General features: G+C 44.5%; 1 protein-coding gene across 2 annotated transcripts in view; it reads left to right on the top strand.

The window, feature by feature from the left end:
• NID1 (nidogen 1) overlaps positions 1-17,207 on the top strand; it is a 96,976-nt gene extending 79,769 nt beyond the window's left edge. For both annotated transcript variants that reach the window (XM_022553117.3, XM_022553118.3), the window contains exons 15-20: positions 1,139-1,265; positions 4,918-5,089; positions 7,184-7,341; positions 9,841-9,964; positions 10,647-10,759; positions 11,764-17,207. In XM_022553117.3, the coding sequence (XP_022408825.3) occupies positions 1,139-1,265; positions 4,918-5,089; positions 7,184-7,341; positions 9,841-9,964; positions 10,647-10,759; positions 11,764-11,885 (816 nt within the window). In that variant the 3' untranslated portion in view covers positions 11,886-17,207. The remainder of the gene's footprint in view (positions 1-1,138; positions 1,266-4,917; positions 5,090-7,183; positions 7,342-9,840; positions 9,965-10,646; positions 10,760-11,763) is intronic.
• Positions 17,208-17,458: the final 251 nt, after the last annotated feature.

Raw genomic sequence — 17,458 nt, 5'->3', positions numbered from 1 at the left:
TATGACATGACTTTTGGAGGGCAAGTGTCTGCTGATAACCCTGATTCTCCCAGTAAAAGAGCATCCTGGTCTTACACTTCTGTGGTCCCCAGGGCCTCACTTTGCATTTCCATATACATTTTAGAGTAAGCTTATAAGTTTCTACCAAAAAGAAAAGAAAAGGAAAGGAAAGGAAAAAAAAGAAAAGAAAAGAAAAGCCTGCTGGGATTTTGATATGGATAGCACTGGATCTTTAACTCTATTTAGGGATATCCTAAACTCTATTTTGGATATCTTAGCAATATTAAATCTTATGATCCATTAAACTAACATCTCTTCATTTATTTGGGTCTTACTTTAATTTCACTCTACAATGTTTTATAGTATTCAGTATAGAATCTTGCACATTTTAAAATACTTATTCTTAAATATTTTGCTGCTATTATAAACATTATTATTTTAAAGTTCTACTTTTTGCTGGTATGTAGAAATACAATTTTACATTGACCTTGGATCCTGCAACCTTGCTAGATTCAATTTTTAGTTAAAATATTACTATAGATTTCCCTGGAGTTTCTACATAAATAATCATAGTCTTAAAATAGAGTGATTTTACCTCTTCCTTTCCAATATTTATGTCTTTTATTTAATTTTTATGATTTTCAGTTGGGCAAAGATTTCTTAGACGATATACAAAAAGCATTAGCCATAAAGAAAAATAAAATTGCACTTAATACAAATTTAAAACTTTTGCTCTCCAAAAACATCATTAAGAAAATGAAAAAGTGCTATTTACTAAGAAAAAATATACATATACATACATACATATATATGTGTATGACAACAGATTTTTATCTGAAATATATAAAGAACTCCTTCAACTCAATAATTTAATTTTTAAAATGGACAAAAGAGGGACTTCCCTGGTGGTCCAGTGGTTAGGACTCTGCACTTCCTCTGCAGGGGGCATGGGTTTGATCCCTAGTCGGGGAACTAAGATCTTGTATGCTGCATGGCACAGCCAAAAAAAAAAAAAAGACAAAGACTTGAAGACAGTTCATTTCAAAAGGTATCTAAATGCCTCTAAGCACAGGAAAGAGTCCCACCATCATCATTCACTAGTAGGTGGACCACTCTCACCACTGGTCTGCACTTCCAGGATAAAGTCATCATTGGACTGGCCTTCGACTGTGTGGACAAGATGGTTTACTGGACCGACATCAGTCAGCCTTCCATTGGGAGAGCCAGTCTGCATGGTGGAGAGCCAAGCACCATCATTCGACAAGGTGGGCAAGCAAATGTCAGTCTTCCTTTTCGGGTTTTGCTTCTAGCAGCCCACGTGGCTCTTGGGAGAGAGTGGAGGGGTGCGGTGTATGGTTGGTTACAGGATATGGTAATCTGAGAGGGGCTGGGTTCTCAACCTCAGACATCGCCCTTTCCAGCCTTCTCTGAAGAGTCCTCTGAGGACTCATCACTAAATCATGAACACCTTAGCTGGGATTTGTTGCTAGCCTAAGGAAAATAAAATTAAAACGGGGTAAATGTCCATGCCTGTCTCTGAAAGCTTCTGTAGCCAGTTTTAAGGAATAATAAAGGCCAAACTCAACCATCCAGTTTGGATATACATTTCACCCTCTGGCTGCTGAGCCTAGAACCGATTCTCAGACTGTCTGCCCCAGGGGGTTGGTCCATCAGGCATTAAGCAGATAGATCGTAAAGATGGAAGGATCACGAGCATATTGGCAAATATAGTCCCTGAGAAGTGAGTCTATTCGCAAGACAGTTTTCCAGTTGAAGGGTTGTCACTTCAACCTGTAATCTCATGGTGGGGTGGGTCTCCTCTCTTCTACCGCACCCCCACTGGACCTTGCTCAGATTGCCGGAAGAGTACAGAAAATCAGGCTGAACTCTTACAGACATTTCTGTTTTTGTTGCATCACTGATGATAAAGCACATGGCACTTTGGCACAGCTTACCCCTCAACACTTAACCTCAATTCCTTAACTTACGGTTGCTGATTTAAGCCGAGGACTCTATTATGTTAATGCCTACCTTCAACAAGCCAAGGCTATTTTAGGTAGATAGGTTTTATCAAGATTCAAGTCCATTATGACAAAAATCCAAGGGCCTGTAAAAATCCTCCTGTACTGAAAAGGTCAAATATTACACATTACTAAGTCTGTGACTCATGAGCTGACTTGCAGATACTTTCAGTCAAAAGACATTGTCATGCCAGTGATATTTGCTGTGTGAAATCACCTTCTTTCCTCTGCAAAACACTCAAGTCAAAGATACATCCTTAAAATATATGAGCCTCTTTGGTATTTCTTTTTACTTGGGGCCAAGTGTAGATTTTCTAATTTCCAATTCAACATTTCCCTAGAAATTGGTACTCTGGAAGGGTCCCTGTGCCTGCGGAGTAGCCCCTGGGGCATGTTTTTCCTTCCTTGGCTCCTTCAGAAGAGATGATGTAGCAGGAATTAAACTGAGGTTGAGTTAAATACGTCTGACTTTGGACAGAGACCTCAAATCCTTTTCTGGAATCCAGTCGGCTATTTAAATAATGTCTGCTAGTTTTCATGGCTTGCTTTAATGAACAGAAGTTTGAAAATGCCTTTTTGCATCTTATCACTGTTAAAAATGTTGTTGCTATTATCTGTGATTTAACTTCAAAACCCAGTGGAAGAGGGGAGTAGGTCATCGTTTGCTATTTCCTGTTGCTTTTGGAACTGATAATCCAAGAAAGCTTTAAGCTCAGTAAGAAACATTCCAGACAAAAGCCCACTGTGAAAACACAGAATTAAATCAGAATGTGATCTTTGTAGAACCCTAGGGATACATTTTTTTTTTAATTTCAAAAAGAGAGAAAGAAACTTCCACTTACATCTTCATCGTGGTATGTGTTGGTACATTCCTAGTGAGTGAAAATGGCAGTGTGTATCTTTTCTTTTTCTTTTCTTCTTAATTTCATAACGTCTGAATCCTGGGTTTCTCTGTCTTTCCTTGGGTTAAAGTCCTAGCCAAATATCTTTGATAAGTATCGTCATCTGTTTCCTTTCAACATAATCAGTGTGGAATATATTGCCCTGACGTCTTCCCATCTTGCCCTGACTCACAGCAAAGGATGAGGTTTTCCAGGCCTTTCCTTTGGCTCCTTATCCCATAAAGTATTTTCCTGGTTGGGGAAGGAGGTATGGTTGCTCTTGGGTTTGACGTCAAGAGCAGGGCTGTTTATAAAGAGACAACGTGACATGGAGTTCCTTCCTGGAACTTGTAAAGAGACGCTCATTGAACAGCCTTCCCTGGTCCCACTGTTCTATGTGTGTCTGAATAGCTCATGCCTCTCAGACAGGATGTACTCATTCCAAATATACCCCAGAATGATTTCTTCTGATATTGTCTGAAAGTTGAAAGGGGCCTTTGGAGTTCAGTCTCACCATCTCTTTGCCTCTAGGGACATGGAAAATATTTTAATACTTTATAAATCTTTACTTTTGGTTAGAACAATAAAGAACTTGTTTAAAATTAGAAACTGCTGTTTTTAATTCTTAATAAACTTCCTCTGGTGGGGGTCCTTTGAGGGGGCTTAGACATTGCCAGCATTCACAGTCATGATTGTATGAGGGGTCTAGTGAAAGCCAATGTGGAGGGGGCTGAAGGTCGGGATTGCTTCTCTATTGATGAAAGAACACAGTGCTGCACCTGCCACAACTAAGGAGCCAGCGAGCCACAACTAAGGAGCCCGCCTGCCACAAATAAGACCCGATGCAACCAAATAAATAAAGAAAGAAGAAAAAAAACAGTGCTGGGTTGGTTTCCTCGTTCCAGGCCCCTGGGGCAGGTTAGCTCCATCCTCGGCTCTCCCCCTTCCTGTTTCCACTTCCAGCTGTACTAGATGACCTTCGATTCTATAATCAGCAGAGGGGAAAGAATCCCAGATGACACCAGTAAAACCCTGGTGGGGTTTTAGCTTTTAACTTGATTGTATTTCTAGTCAGGAAACCATTGCAATCTTGAACTCCTGATTGGGTTAGGTGGGTCCTGAAGGTTCCCATTGCAGTCAGCTGAGGCTGTGGCAACCCCTGGTTTGGAAATCAGTTGCTTATAGCCTAGTAGGACTTCTGGGTGCTATTCACAATTCCTGACACCCCTTCTTTGTAATCATAATACTTGTATAAAAGTAATAACAGCTGTGATTTCTTGCATATATTATTTCTCTGAAATGACCTTTTTTCCCCATTGATGAATAAGGTAAATCTGTCCTGTTCCCATCTTCAGATCTTCTTGTGCCTCCCCTTTGCATAAGGGGTAAGCTCTAAGCTCATTAACACGGGCATCCTAACTTCATCTCTGGCCACCCACCACCTCGGGGTCTCCAGCCATGCAAAATGACATATGGTTTACTTCAGGCCGTGTCTATTCTTCCTTTAGACCTATGTGCTGGTCCCACTACCCGGAAAACCTTTATCCAGGATCTTTGCCTGCCGAAGTCCTGTTGTTTCTGCAGGAGCCAGCTTTAGGAGGTGTTATCTTCCCCAGGAATCCTTCCCTGGTCTCCCCACGCTGAGTCCAGTGCCCCTCCTTCATGTTCCCACAGAACCTGGAACTCAGTCTGAACTGTGATTGGCTGTGGGCTTCTTCTTGAAGGCAGGGCCACAGCTTCAGCATCTTTATGGGCCTGGCTCCCAATGTAGTGCACAGGGTGGATGTCCATCGAGGGAATGAGTAGCATTTTTCAATTTGTCACTAAGTGTTACTTACCTTAAACAACAAGCATTTAACACTCCCATTTGTTTTTTCAAGGTGCGAGGATTGGATGCCAGGTGAAATAGCACTGAGTAATCAGAAAAACCTCATCTTACTTGCTTTAAAAAAAATCAGGAGTGTTTGGTGTTTGCTTCTAGATCTTGGAAGCCCATGTTTGGTGTTTGCTTCTAGATCTTGGAAGCCCAGAAGGCATTACTCTTGACCATCTTGGCCGCAACATCTTCTGGACGGATTCTCACCTGGATCGGATAGAAGTTGCAAAGCTGGATGGGACCCAGCGCCGGGTGCTGTTTGAGACTGATTTGGTGAATCCCAGAGGCATCGTGACGGATTCCGTGAGAGGGTATCTTTGTGTAAATCTGTGTGTGCGTCTCTTCTACTTGCATCTGCCCTTGTGGATTTTCTCAAATGTTAGGCTGTAACTCCAGCATTGCTCTCCTGAAATGAATGAGTTTAGGATGAGTGAGTCTACAGTCGGTGGCTTACAGATATCCATGGCGAAATGGCAGTATGTTTACGTGTGATCATGGACTTGATACCGTGTTCCACTTTCCAGTCTTTTACCGAGAGCCTTTGTAAGTTGACAGCTCAGAAATTGGATATTTCCACTTGGGTTGAATGTGAATCAACACCTGACTTGTATCGATCCCAGAAGAGTATCAAGGTAGCATAAATGTCCCCCTGGGGCTCCTTCCTGGGGGCCAACCCAGCATGAACACCTTGGAGTCCCTCCCTGTGGGTTTTGTCAACGTATCAGTGCTTTTTCTCCCTTTCCCTTACTGCAAGCTCTACATCTTACACACCAGGCCCGTGTCTCCTTGACGCTCTGACTCCTTCCCTTTGAGACCACACCTCTTGTTCTGTGGCCACTCAGCCGCCTGCCTGACAGCAGGTGCCCTGACCACTGCCTCTGCCAGCCTTGCTCCTGGGCTTCATCCCCTGGGTCTGCTGTGCCTTCCTGTGTGGTGACAGCATATGGGAATTATTCCCATGTGTTTATGTCAGTTATGGTGTTCTGGGTTTTTTTGTTTTTGTTGTTGTTTGTATTTGCGGTACGCGGGCCTCTCACTGTTGTGGCCTCTCCCGTTGCGGAGCACAGGCTCCGGACGCGCAGGCTCAGCGGCCATGGCTCACGGGCCCAGCCACTCCGGGGCATGTGGGATCTTCCCGGACCAGGGCACGAACCCGTGTCCCCTGCATCGGCAGGCGGATTCTCAACCACTGCGCCACCAGGGAAGCCCGTTCTGGGGTTTCTTAAACAGTTTTACTGAGATATAATATATAACTTATGTTTAAGGGGAGTGAAATCGTGAGTAACAGAAAGATTCAAGTGAAGAGCCAAATCCAAGGGTCTTTGCAAAGGAAAATGTCTTGACGCCTGCAGATCCATTTTAGCCATTCTGTGTCTCAGTGTCTGCTAATGTCTTCACCATGGGTTCTTTATAAGTGTTTTTTTTTCCATAATAAACTTTATTTTTTTAATTTTATTTTAATTTTTTTTGGCTGCACCTTGCAGCTTGCAGGATCTTAGTTCCCCAACCAGGGATGGAACCCAGGCCCTCAGCAGTGAAAGCGCGGAGTCCTAACCCCTGGACCGCCAAGGAATTCCCCTCTTTTAAAGTTTTTTTTTTTTAATTTTTTGTTGTTGTTGTTATTTTTTTAACTTTTTATTTTATATTAGAGTTGAGTTGATTTACAGTGTTGTGTCAGTTTCAGGTGTACAGAAAAGTGATTCAGTTATACATATACATGTATCTATTCTTTTTCAAATTCTTTTCCCATTTAGGTTGTTACATAATATTGAACAGAGTTCCCTGTGCCATATAGTAGGTTTTGCTGGTTATCCATTGTTTTAAAATTAATTATTTTTTTTGCCGCATTGCGTTTTCACTGCTGCGCGCAGGCTTTCTCTAGTTGCGTCACGCGGGGGCTATTCTTTGTTGCGGTGCGCGGGCTTCTCATTGCGGTGGCTTCTCTTGTTGCAGAGCATGGGCTGTAAGCACCTGGGCTTCAGTAGTTGTGGCATGCAGGCTCAGTAGTTGTGGTGCATGGGCTCTAGAGCACAGGCTCAGTAGTTGTGGCTCGCGGGCACTAGAGCACAGGCTCAGTAGTTGTGGCTCGTGGGCTCTAGAGTGCAGGCTCAGTAGTTGTGGCGCACGGGCTTAGATGCCACATGCTCTGTGGCATGTGGGATCCTCCAGGACCAGGGCTCGAACCCGTGTCCCCTGCATTGGCAGGCGGATTCTTAACCACTGCGCCACCAGTAGCGTGTACATGTCAATCCCAAACTCCCTAACTATCCCTCCCCGCAACCCTTCCCCTCTGGTAACCATAAGTTCATTCTCCAAGTCTGTGAGTCTTAAGTGTTTTCTAAGTGAACTTTTTCTCATGCATCTTCATATTTTTCTTCCTCTTTCTCCTCCTTTTCCTCCTCCAGGAATCTTTATTGGACAGACTGGAACAGAGATAGCCCCAAAATCGAAACTTCCTACATGGATGGCACAAACCGGAGGATCCTTGTGCAGGATGACCTGGGTTTGCCCAACGGGCTGACCTTTGACGCCTACTCATCTCAACTCTGCTGGGTGGATGCAGGTGATGGAAAGCCCCAGGCCTGGCTCCTGGGGTTGGAACAGTGCCTTGTTTTTTACCAAACAATTATTGTTACCCCCTTTACTATCAAGATTATCTGTTATGGGGAAGAGAGCTTAAGATAACTGCTTTTTTCCTGCACAAACAATAGCTGCATATCTTTGCTCTGAAATTTATTGTTTCTCTAGGCTTGACACAGTCTAGGGAGAGCTCTTAATCTTCCAGGTCAGGGGTCAGCAAACTACAGCCTTGGGACAAATCCAACCTCCTTGGTATAACCCAGGAGCTATAAACGGTTTTCACATTTTTAAAAAAATTAATTTATTTATTTGTTTTTATTTTTGGCCGTGTTGGGTCTTCATTGCTGCGCACAGGTTTTCTCTAGTTGCGGCAACTCTTCGCTGCGGTGCGTGGGCTTCTCGTTGTGGTGGCTTCTCTTGTTGCAGAGCACGGGCTCTAGGCACGCGGGCTTCGGTAGTTGTGGCTTCAGTAGTTGTGGCTCATGGGCTCTAGAGCACAGGATCAGTAGTTTTGGTACACAGGCTTAGTTGCTCCGCAGCATGTGGGATCTTGCCAGACCAGGGCTCGAACCCGTGTCCCCTGCATTGGCAGCCAGATTCTTAACCATGGCACCACCAGGGAAGCCCCAGTTTTCACATTTTTAAATGTTACATTTTAAAAGGTTATATACAGCACGTGGAAAGGAGGGCCTCTGGAGTGTGGAGTTCTGGAGTTTGGAGAGAGAAAAATGTAGGTGGAGCTTCAGCTTCCTATTTGCCACCAACAAAATTATCAGCATCTTGCATCAACCATGCGCTATTGATCCCTCCCTCTCTCCTACTCATTTCCCTCAAGCATTTTAAGAAGCCCCAGTGAAGAGCCTTAAAGAAGCAGCCCAGGATCATGCATTCTCATTGCCTCTTGGAAAACAGGGAGACCTCCATGGCAAGTTCCCACCTCACATAGGAAGAGAAGGGCCAAATAAAGGGAAAAGAACTTTCAAAGATATAAAGAAGGTGTCTCATTCTTCCACATTCAATAGTACTTGTGTACAGTGCTTTAAAAGATGGAAGCAAAGTTTGATGGGCCTGCCTGCAGTTACCAGTGCCATCGTGTGCTCTGGACTCTACCCATTTTTACTGAGTGTATAATCTACATGGTCATTTCTAACTGAGTACTACGCCGTAATACGATGTCACCGAGGCCTCCAAAACACTGTGTATTTTAATTTGCATTTTTATAAGACTATTTAGGGAAGCTCAAGTGGTAATGCAAAATTTCTTATTATAGGATGCTTCAGAGTTTCAGATTTAAGACAGTGACAACTTAATTCAGTTGTCATTAGAGCTATCTAAAAGTTTTCTCAATCCATAGACTTTTTTGCAGACAAACTAGTTGGCTCAGATTTATTAGTCTCACACTCCTGCTGAGGCTCATTTTATATTTCACATGCAAGAATCTGAACATCTCAGAAATGTAGTACAAATCACACATTCAGCCTAGTCATAGTCATTTTCACAGTACAGTCAAGTCTTCTCCCAAAGACCAAATAATTTGGTATAAATACTCCACCTTTCAGACTGGGGACAAACTAAACCTTGGCATTTTCAGTAAAATATTTGTTTACATTAATAAAATAGATTGATGCTGTAAAATAAATAAATAAAAGGTTATATAAATGCTTATATAATGTCCTGGGTTTTTGCCTCTTGGCTCACAAAACCTAAACTAGTTACTAACTGGCCCTTTAAGAAAAAGTTTGCTGACCCCCAGAGCCTGTCCTCGTCCTGATACCTATTAAGCAAGTCACAACTTAACATTCTTGTAGCTCCCGCTTGTCCCCAGGGGCTTAGGCAGGACTTGAGGCCAAGGAAGATAAAGTAATGCAGCCCTGATGTGTGCTCCTGCCTGGGCAGATTTGGGGTGTCCCTCAGGCGAGGGATGTGGGCAAGATGCTCAGTCGGGGAAGAATGTCAGTCATCCATCAAGTCTCTCTTGTGTTCCTGCTTTGTTCTAGACACTGTCGGGTACCACGGGGGATGCAGGGAGTAAAGCGTGCACAGTTAAGTGAAAGCCCAAGCCTTAAGTTGGTCATGATGCGGGTATTGATGCGAGGCTGTGCAGCTCGGCAATTCTAAGGGCTCTGAATGCAGGGAGGGGAGGTTTGGAGAGGCTTCAAGGAGGAGGGGCTTGAGCAGGAGCTGGAAGATGGCATCGTTCCTAAGTCCCTGGGAACTGGTGAAACGGGGTGCTCTTCCTGTGCTCCAGCTTCTGTCTCCCCATCAGAACCAGGTATGGGTACTGGATGGAGGGGGTGTTGATCAATGAGGGGCCAGGGAGGATGAACAGACAACTTTCCAGTTTAGAAGAGCAACTCTTGTGTTCTCTAGGATATGAGCCTGTAGCGCTCCCTCTCACCCTTGCCCTCATTACTCTCATTTTTGGACACAAAGGGCCCATTTCTTGTATGAACAATGGACGATTTGTGTTTGCCCCACACAGGCACCCATCGGGCCGAATGCCTGAAGCCCGATCAGCCCAGCAGACGCAAGGTTCTTGAAGGGCTCCAGTATCCTTTCGCCGTTACAAGCTTCGGGAAGAATCTCTATTACACAGACTGGAAGACGTACGTCAGCAGCTGGAGCGTGGGGGCTGGGGGGCCTGCCCTGCCGCCCTCTCTGGAGGCCACGCCCTTCCCAAGTGGCCTCTTGGCTTGACCTTCCTGCCTCCAGCGGTGCCCCCTCTGCCTCGCCCTTTGGTTGTCAGAGAGGAGGGCAAGGAATGGGAGGCAGGGCTTCTAGGGAAGCAGGGGATGCCATGTATCATCTGGATGCTCCTTGATGGGCAGCTTCAAGTGCAGACTTGGACTTCCTGAGCATGTCTATTCTCTCCCCAGGAGCCGATCTCGGTCACTTGGCTGGTGGGCTCCATGCCCCTATTTTATTTTAATTCTTAAACTGCAGTATTCCCAAAGCCGCTTCTTGACCAGCTCTTCCTGCAGGAAGGTGGGGTTAAGCCAAGCAAGCAGATGTGGCAAGGGCATCTGTATAGAAAGTCGATTTCCCAGCTTGGAATTTAGAGCCGGAGGGAAGAGCTAGCTGACCTTTTCCAATTTTTTTTTTTTTAAGAAGCCAGAGAACTGCACGCTTGTCTCATCCTAGGAAGAGGGAGGGATGGCTAGGAAGCAAGGCCAGTGAATCTGTTTATGGCCTCCAAATTATCCCCCAAACAACAAAAGAGGCTGCCCCCTAGAGAAAAGTTCAAGACCTTAGATGTATTTTAACCTCCCATCTTTTGGTGCTCTGTAGGAATTCCGTGGTCGCTGTGGATCTTGCTATTTCCAGAGAGACGGATTCCTTCCATCCCCACAAACAGACCCGGCTGTATGGCATCACCATGGCCCTCTCTCAGTGTCCTGAAGGTAACTCACCTGTGCTGTAGCTGGTCAGGGGGCTGGAAGCACTCTGGGGCTCAGAGCCCACACTCCGGCTGCTACCTATGTGGCCTCTCATAGCCCTTATCACGTGGCAGGTGAGACACAGTCCCTTCCGTCATGGGTCTTCATTATTGAGTAGGTGAGCCAAGATGAATCAATAGAAAATGTTAAAGAATGAAGTGGATAGAGGATAAGGGTGAGGAAAAGTATCGACTCTTGGGGCTGGGTCTAAAAGTATGCGGTCTTCAGGTTCCAAGGAAGAACATCAGTGTTAGGATCTCTGCTGCTTTAAAATCCATCCATTTGGCCTGACAGCAACAACAGTAATTCATAATAATAATAATTACCAGGCAAACATGGATGTGATACTTACTGTGAGCTAGGTATATCACATATATTAAGTCACTTAGCATACTAAGTGCTTTGTATCCACTCGTTCACTTAATCCTTGTAGCAACCCTATGAGGTAGGTACTATGATTATGCTCACCTTATAAATAAGGAAACTGAAGCCACTTGCCCAGAGTCACACGGTCACTTATGGTGCTCACGATGGCAGAACCAGGGATGAGCTATGCAGCCTGGCTTGAGTCTATGCTAGGCTGCCTCTCCAAATTCTCTCCCCTAACCCAACCTCCTTCCTGGTTTCCCTCCTGTCCCCCAGTCAAGTGGCCAAGCTAGATAAAGAACACATTGTGCTTTAAAATTCCAACCCCATGTTCTGTTCAGAGCTGGAAAACCCTCCCTGAGATCTGTTTAATAGCTTCAGTGGTAAATCTGCATAGCCCCCAGATCAGGAATCAAGGTTTTTGCACATCTGGCAAATCCTTAATGATGAGGAAACAGCCGATAGATAAGCTGAGCTGAGTGCCCTGTGCAGCCTTCCCTGTTCCCCAGGAGCCCCCACAAGCTTGGCCTCCCAGAGACCAAAAAGGGGTCTAGTATGGAGGCCACTCTCTTAGCTGTTGAGCTGACTTCTGCCTTTTCCAGGTCACAACTACTGCTCAGTGAACAATGGTGGCTGCACCCACCTCTGCTTGGCCACCCCAGGAAGCAGGACCTGCCGTTGCCCTGACAATACCCTGGGCGTTGACTGTATCGAGCGGAAATGAAAACAAGAGTGCCTCATTCCCTCTCTAAAGTATTTCACAGCAACACCCTACTTGAAAGGGTCCAGACTGAAAACTGTCTGACCTGGTGGCTAAGTGGCCACCAGGTCCAGGGCCAACCCAGCCTGAGCCCCAACAGCATTGCCCTCACTGTTCCCCAAAACATATGCCCTGCACTTCTGGAATGGGAAAGCCTCTACTCCTACGCAAAGACAGAAAACCTCCCTGACCCCAACCCGCAGACAAGTTTATACAGCCCTGAGTGAAGATTATATGCCCCATCCTGGTGCTGGAAACTTTCCCCAACCTTAACACCCCAGTGGTGAGCAGAACCTCCCCAGGCCTGAACTGCCCCTTCCCTGTGGCCTTACGAGCTCAGCCTCACTCTGAGATACCCATCATCCCGTCAGCTGCTGAACACACCAGCCAGGATTGTCTAGGCAAGGCTGTGAGCAAAGGAGGGAGTTAGCCCTCCCACACTTTCGTCTTGGTGCTCTGATTTCCCTCTTTATACTCCTGGCTTTTAACCCCTGAGTTCTGTACCACCTGCGTCCTGCCCAAGGCCCACATTATAGAGAGCAAGCCCTGCTTTTTGGTCAAAACCCACCCTGTCCGAAGGATACATGGGTATTTGGTGGATGATACTGAGAAGCCTCTCCCAGCTAAATTATTGGCATTTCAGCAGTAGTCTTTGGTAGTCACATGCTCAAATCAAAGGAGTGTCCTGTAGTAGGAATTTCAATGTGTAGAGTCAGATGTTTGAGGATGGGGATTCTATAGATGTGCCTTAAATTATACCAAAGATTACCAGAGCACTTGGATCCTAGCATCTGGTCTCTGGGGTGGCACAGCCCCACGGCTGGCACCTGTGTCCAGCCTCCTAATGGAGACCCATCTGAGACACAGGCTGGGGCTGGTACCAGTGATGACACCCCCTATAGTCCCTCACCTCTGGCCTCCACCCATGAGATCCAATCTACAATCAACCATAAGCTTTCTTCTCCTTTGTTTCTCCCTCTATCCATGGCCCTTGCTGGCTGTATTCTCATGCAAAATCACAATCCAGGAGGGCCAAACTGAATATTTATACTAGTGATCCAGACCATTTATTGCTCATTGGTGTAATTAAAAGGACCATTGCCACATTTCATGTGTATGTTTCTACAGTTTGTTTAGAAAACCTCTCCTGACTATATATAGCTAGTGGGTTTTTTTGTTTGTTTGCTTGTTTTTTTTGTCAACTGCTTCCCAGAGTCCTAAAATGATAGAAATTTTGGATTGAAAGCTGAGATTAAGGAATTTGAGTCAGTAAAGATCGGGGTAAGGGAGTAGAGAAGACTCAGAAGTATCTCAAAGAGATTGACCAAGAGCAGGAATGGAAAGCCCAAGAGAAAGGGTGGAGGAGGGGATTTAACAATAGCAATGAGAAAAACTCTTAAATAACACCAAAGAAAAAAATGGTATGTCTTGCCAGAGAACACTTATACACTTGACATGGAAGAATATGCCTGTTTTTCTCCTTAAGGAAGAGACCCCTCTTCTTATCTGCAAACCTCAGGACACTCAGCCCCTCCCACCCCCTTTTCTGCAGTACATGAGACCTGAATCAAGAGAGCCTTTCCTTGAATAATTGGAGTTTGTTTTGAGAGGCACATATCCCCAAGAATCACAAGGTTTGGGGAACACATGGGTCTTTTATATAGCCCAACCCCATAAATTAGTTTAATTTTATATTTATCATTCCATATTGAGCCCTCTATATCAAATGTTTTGTCATGACTTTGTATAATGTTTATAACTATCTTATTCATTTTACTAAACTCATTCTAAAATTTTGTAAATGATAAATTCTTAAACTGTGGAAACCATTGAAGGTGCTTATTAACTGTTCCCCAGATTTGTACAAGTATTGGATGATTATTTGAGTTTACAGCTGTATAAATATTAGTGCAGAAAATAAATTTTTTTTTTTTGTTAAAAAATCTCCCTCTATCTTGTATGAATGAAGATATTTAATCTCGGGAGGCGGATTCACAATGGAAAGATAGCTGTTTAATAATCTGCAAAACCTATTTAGTCCCCAGTGTTATAAGGGATGGTTTGTTTCCCAAGTGAGTCCCTGAACTTAAGGGCTGATATTTGACTTAAAAATTAATTCTATTGTGGATATCAAGTCACCCTTTTAAACATTGTTTTCATTTTTTTTTTTTTTTTTTTTTGCGGTTCGCGGGCCTCTCACTGTTGTGGCCTCTCCCGTTGCGGAGCACAGGCTCCAGACGCGCAGGCTCAGCGGCCATGGCTCACGGGCCCAGCCGCTCCACGGCATGTGGGATCTTCCCGGGCCGGGGCACAAACCCGTGAACCCTGCATCGGCAGGCAGACTCCCAAACACTGTGCCACCAGGGAAGCCCAAACATTGTTTTCATTTTTTAGAAAAATTTTAGCTACAGGCAATAGGGTTTCCTGATTCAGTTCTGAAGATGAGCTGTGTTTTTCTCCCCTCCTCATGTCCAGAAGGAACAAAGATACCTTCCTGACCTTGGCCACGGAGTGAGACCCCCGTTCTGTTCTAAGCTGCCACCAATGGGAAGTGCCACCCGTGCTGACCCCTGGGGGGATGAGAATGGACCGTTGACTTGGACAGAGTGTAGGGGGCTCAGAAATAGCAGGAACAAGGTGCTCAGAGCTGAAGTTGTTGTAGAGAAGGGACCTGGTACGTCAGGGCCTGCTTGTAAAATGGCACCATAGTGGAATCAGTTACAGCCTGCCAATGTGGATTTATTGACAGGTACAACTTATGTTAGGGCTAAAACTTTCAGTGTTTTATTCTGGTCATAAAATCGTAAAGGTGATGTCAGGGAAGATGGTGGAGTAGGAAGGTTTAGGAATCTATCCATCTGTCAAAACAGCAGTTGAACTCAGGAGCCGTCTGAATAAAGTACTTTGGAACTCTGTGTCTAGTAGAATGCTTGCAGCAGCCAGGAGAGAGCTTGATGAAAGGCTGATACATTTTGGTCAATTTCCTCTTAATAGTGGCAACCATCACCCACCCCTCAGCCCCAATACACTCAGCTGTGGGGACAGCAGCCCACGTTCCTAGTGCAGCTTGTTAGGGCCAGGGTGAGCGATAAGAACAACACTGCTCTCCAAAAATCAGATTTGTGGGTTCTGATTGCTGCTTTTAATTGTTTGGAGGCCAGCACAGAGGGAAAAGTCTTCCTGATGTTGGATTTGGCAATGATTTCTTGTATATGACACCAAATGCACAAGCAACAAGAGAAAAAGATGAATTGGTCTTCATCAAAATTCAAAACTTTTGTGCATCAAAGGAGTGAAATGAGGGACTTCCCTGGTGGTCCACTGGCTAGGACTCTGTGCTCCCAATGCAGGGGGCCCAGGTTCCATCACTGGTCAGGGAACTAGATCCCACATGCCACAACTAAGAGTTCGCATGCTGCAACTAAAAAGATCCTGCACGCGGCAATGAAGATCCTGTGTGCCGCAACTAAGAACTGACACAGCCAAATAAATAAATAAACAAATATTTTTTTAAAAAAGAAGTGAAATGACAACCAACCCATGAAAGGGTAGAAAGTATTTGTGAATCCTATATCTGATAAGGGTTAATATCCACAATATGTAAAGAACTATAACTCAACAATAACAATAGCAAAAACAACCCAATCAAAAACGGACAAAGGATTTGAATAAACATTTTTTCAAAGAAGATATACAAATGGCCAATAAGCACATGAAAAGATGGTCAACATCATTAACCTTTAGGGGAAAGCCAATCAAAACCACAATTAGATATCACTTCACACACATTAGGGTGGCAGATGGTTATCAAAAACAAAAACAGAAAATAACAGTGTTGAGGAGGATGTGGAGAATTGGAACCCTTGTGCATTTCCAGTGGGAACGTAAAATGGTGCAGCCACCAAGGAAGTCCATTTTGCGGTTCCTCAAAAAGTTGAACACGGGCTTTCCTGGTAGCGCAGTGGTTGAGAGTCCGCCTGACGATGCAGCAGACATGGGTTCGTACCCCGGTCCGGGAAGATCCCACATGCCGCGGAGCGGCTGGGCCCATGAGCCATGGCCGCTGAGCCTGCGCATCTGGAGCCTGTGTTCTGCAATGGGAGAGGCCACAACAGTGAGAGGCCTGCGTACCGCAAAAAAAAAAAAAAAAAAAAAAGTTGAACACAATTACCATATGATCCAGCAATTCCACTCCTAGGTATACACCCAAAGAAACTGAAAGCAGGAGCTCGAACAGATACTTGTACACCAATGTTCATAGCAGCATTATTCACAATAGCCAAAACATGAAAATAACCCAAGATTCCATCACTAGATGAAAGGATAAACAAAATCTAGTGTACACATACAAGGGAATAATATCCAGCCATAAAAAGTAATGGAGTTCTGACACATGCTACAACATGGATGAACCTTGGCGTCACTGTGCTAAATGAAATAAGCCAGACACAAAGGAACAAATATTATATGATTCTACTTATGTGAGGTACCTAGAATAGACAAATTCATAGAGACTCAAAGTAGATTAGAGTTTACCAGGTGCTAGGGGCAAGAGGAATGGGGGTTATTGCTTTATGGTTTCAGAGTTTTTACTTAGGGTAATGAAAAAGTTTTGGATATAAATAGTGGTGATGGTTATACAACATTGTGAATGTACTTAATGACACATGTACACTTAAAAATGGCAAATTTTATGTAATATATATTCTACCACGATTTTTAAAATTACTAATGTAATATACCAAAAAAAATTGAATGTACACTTTACATGGGTGAATTGTATGGCATATGAATTATAATCTCAATAAACCTGCTTTCTAAAAATACACTGTAATTTAAAGAAAGGCGAGTTACCTAAGATTGGCAAAATGCTGATCATTGTGGTTGGCTGAATTCTACAGATTCCAAGATTCTAATCTAGGTGCTTTGCAGATGGAATTAAGATTATTGGTTAGCTGGACCCCAAGAGGCCAATCCATCTAAGGATGATATCTGTGTCTCCCTTGCCCCCTGGTTTCCTAGCGGGGAGGGAGGGAGAGAGGAGAGTGAATCTAAATGTTTATTTCCCTCTCCCTGCCGACTTGCTGAAGGTTATCTCTACCCCTTGACCACCGAAGGTCACTGCCCCTCTCCAGGTGTCCCCCTTCCCACGCTGTCTGCTAGGGTCCCAGGAACCACTCTCTTCCCTGGTCTCTGGACCTCAGGGAGGTAACAGCCTCCTGGCACTTGCCCCTAGGACTGCTCCGTTCCCTCTGAGGTTCCTCACACCCCAGCCATAACTTTAAACTTCCCTCATATTATCCTAACATGGGTACATCTGGCTTTTGAGACTGCGACTGAAAAAATATTGCACAGCCTAAAAGCTGAGAATTATGTACTAGTCAGCAGACTTAACTGAGGACTTCACAGCCTCTCAGATCACTCTGAGGCTCGGCTCCAAAGAGGCAAGGGAGGAGCCGGATAGTTTTTGCAAAAACAAAAAGCAAAAACAAAAAGCAAACAATAAAACCCCCAGGGAGCTGGAACATCAAAAGATT

The sequence above is a fragment of the Delphinapterus leucas genome, chromosome 16, assembly GCF_059928025.1.
Source record: "Delphinapterus leucas isolate spDelLeu-1000000601 "Yukka" chromosome 16, BTC_Dleu_Yukka2, whole genome shotgun sequence".
NCBI classification, from domain to species: domain Eukaryota; kingdom Metazoa; phylum Chordata; class Mammalia; order Artiodactyla; family Monodontidae; genus Delphinapterus; species Delphinapterus leucas.
Note: the sequence above shows the minus strand (reverse complement) of the source record. Positions and strands in the feature narration are given on the sequence as shown.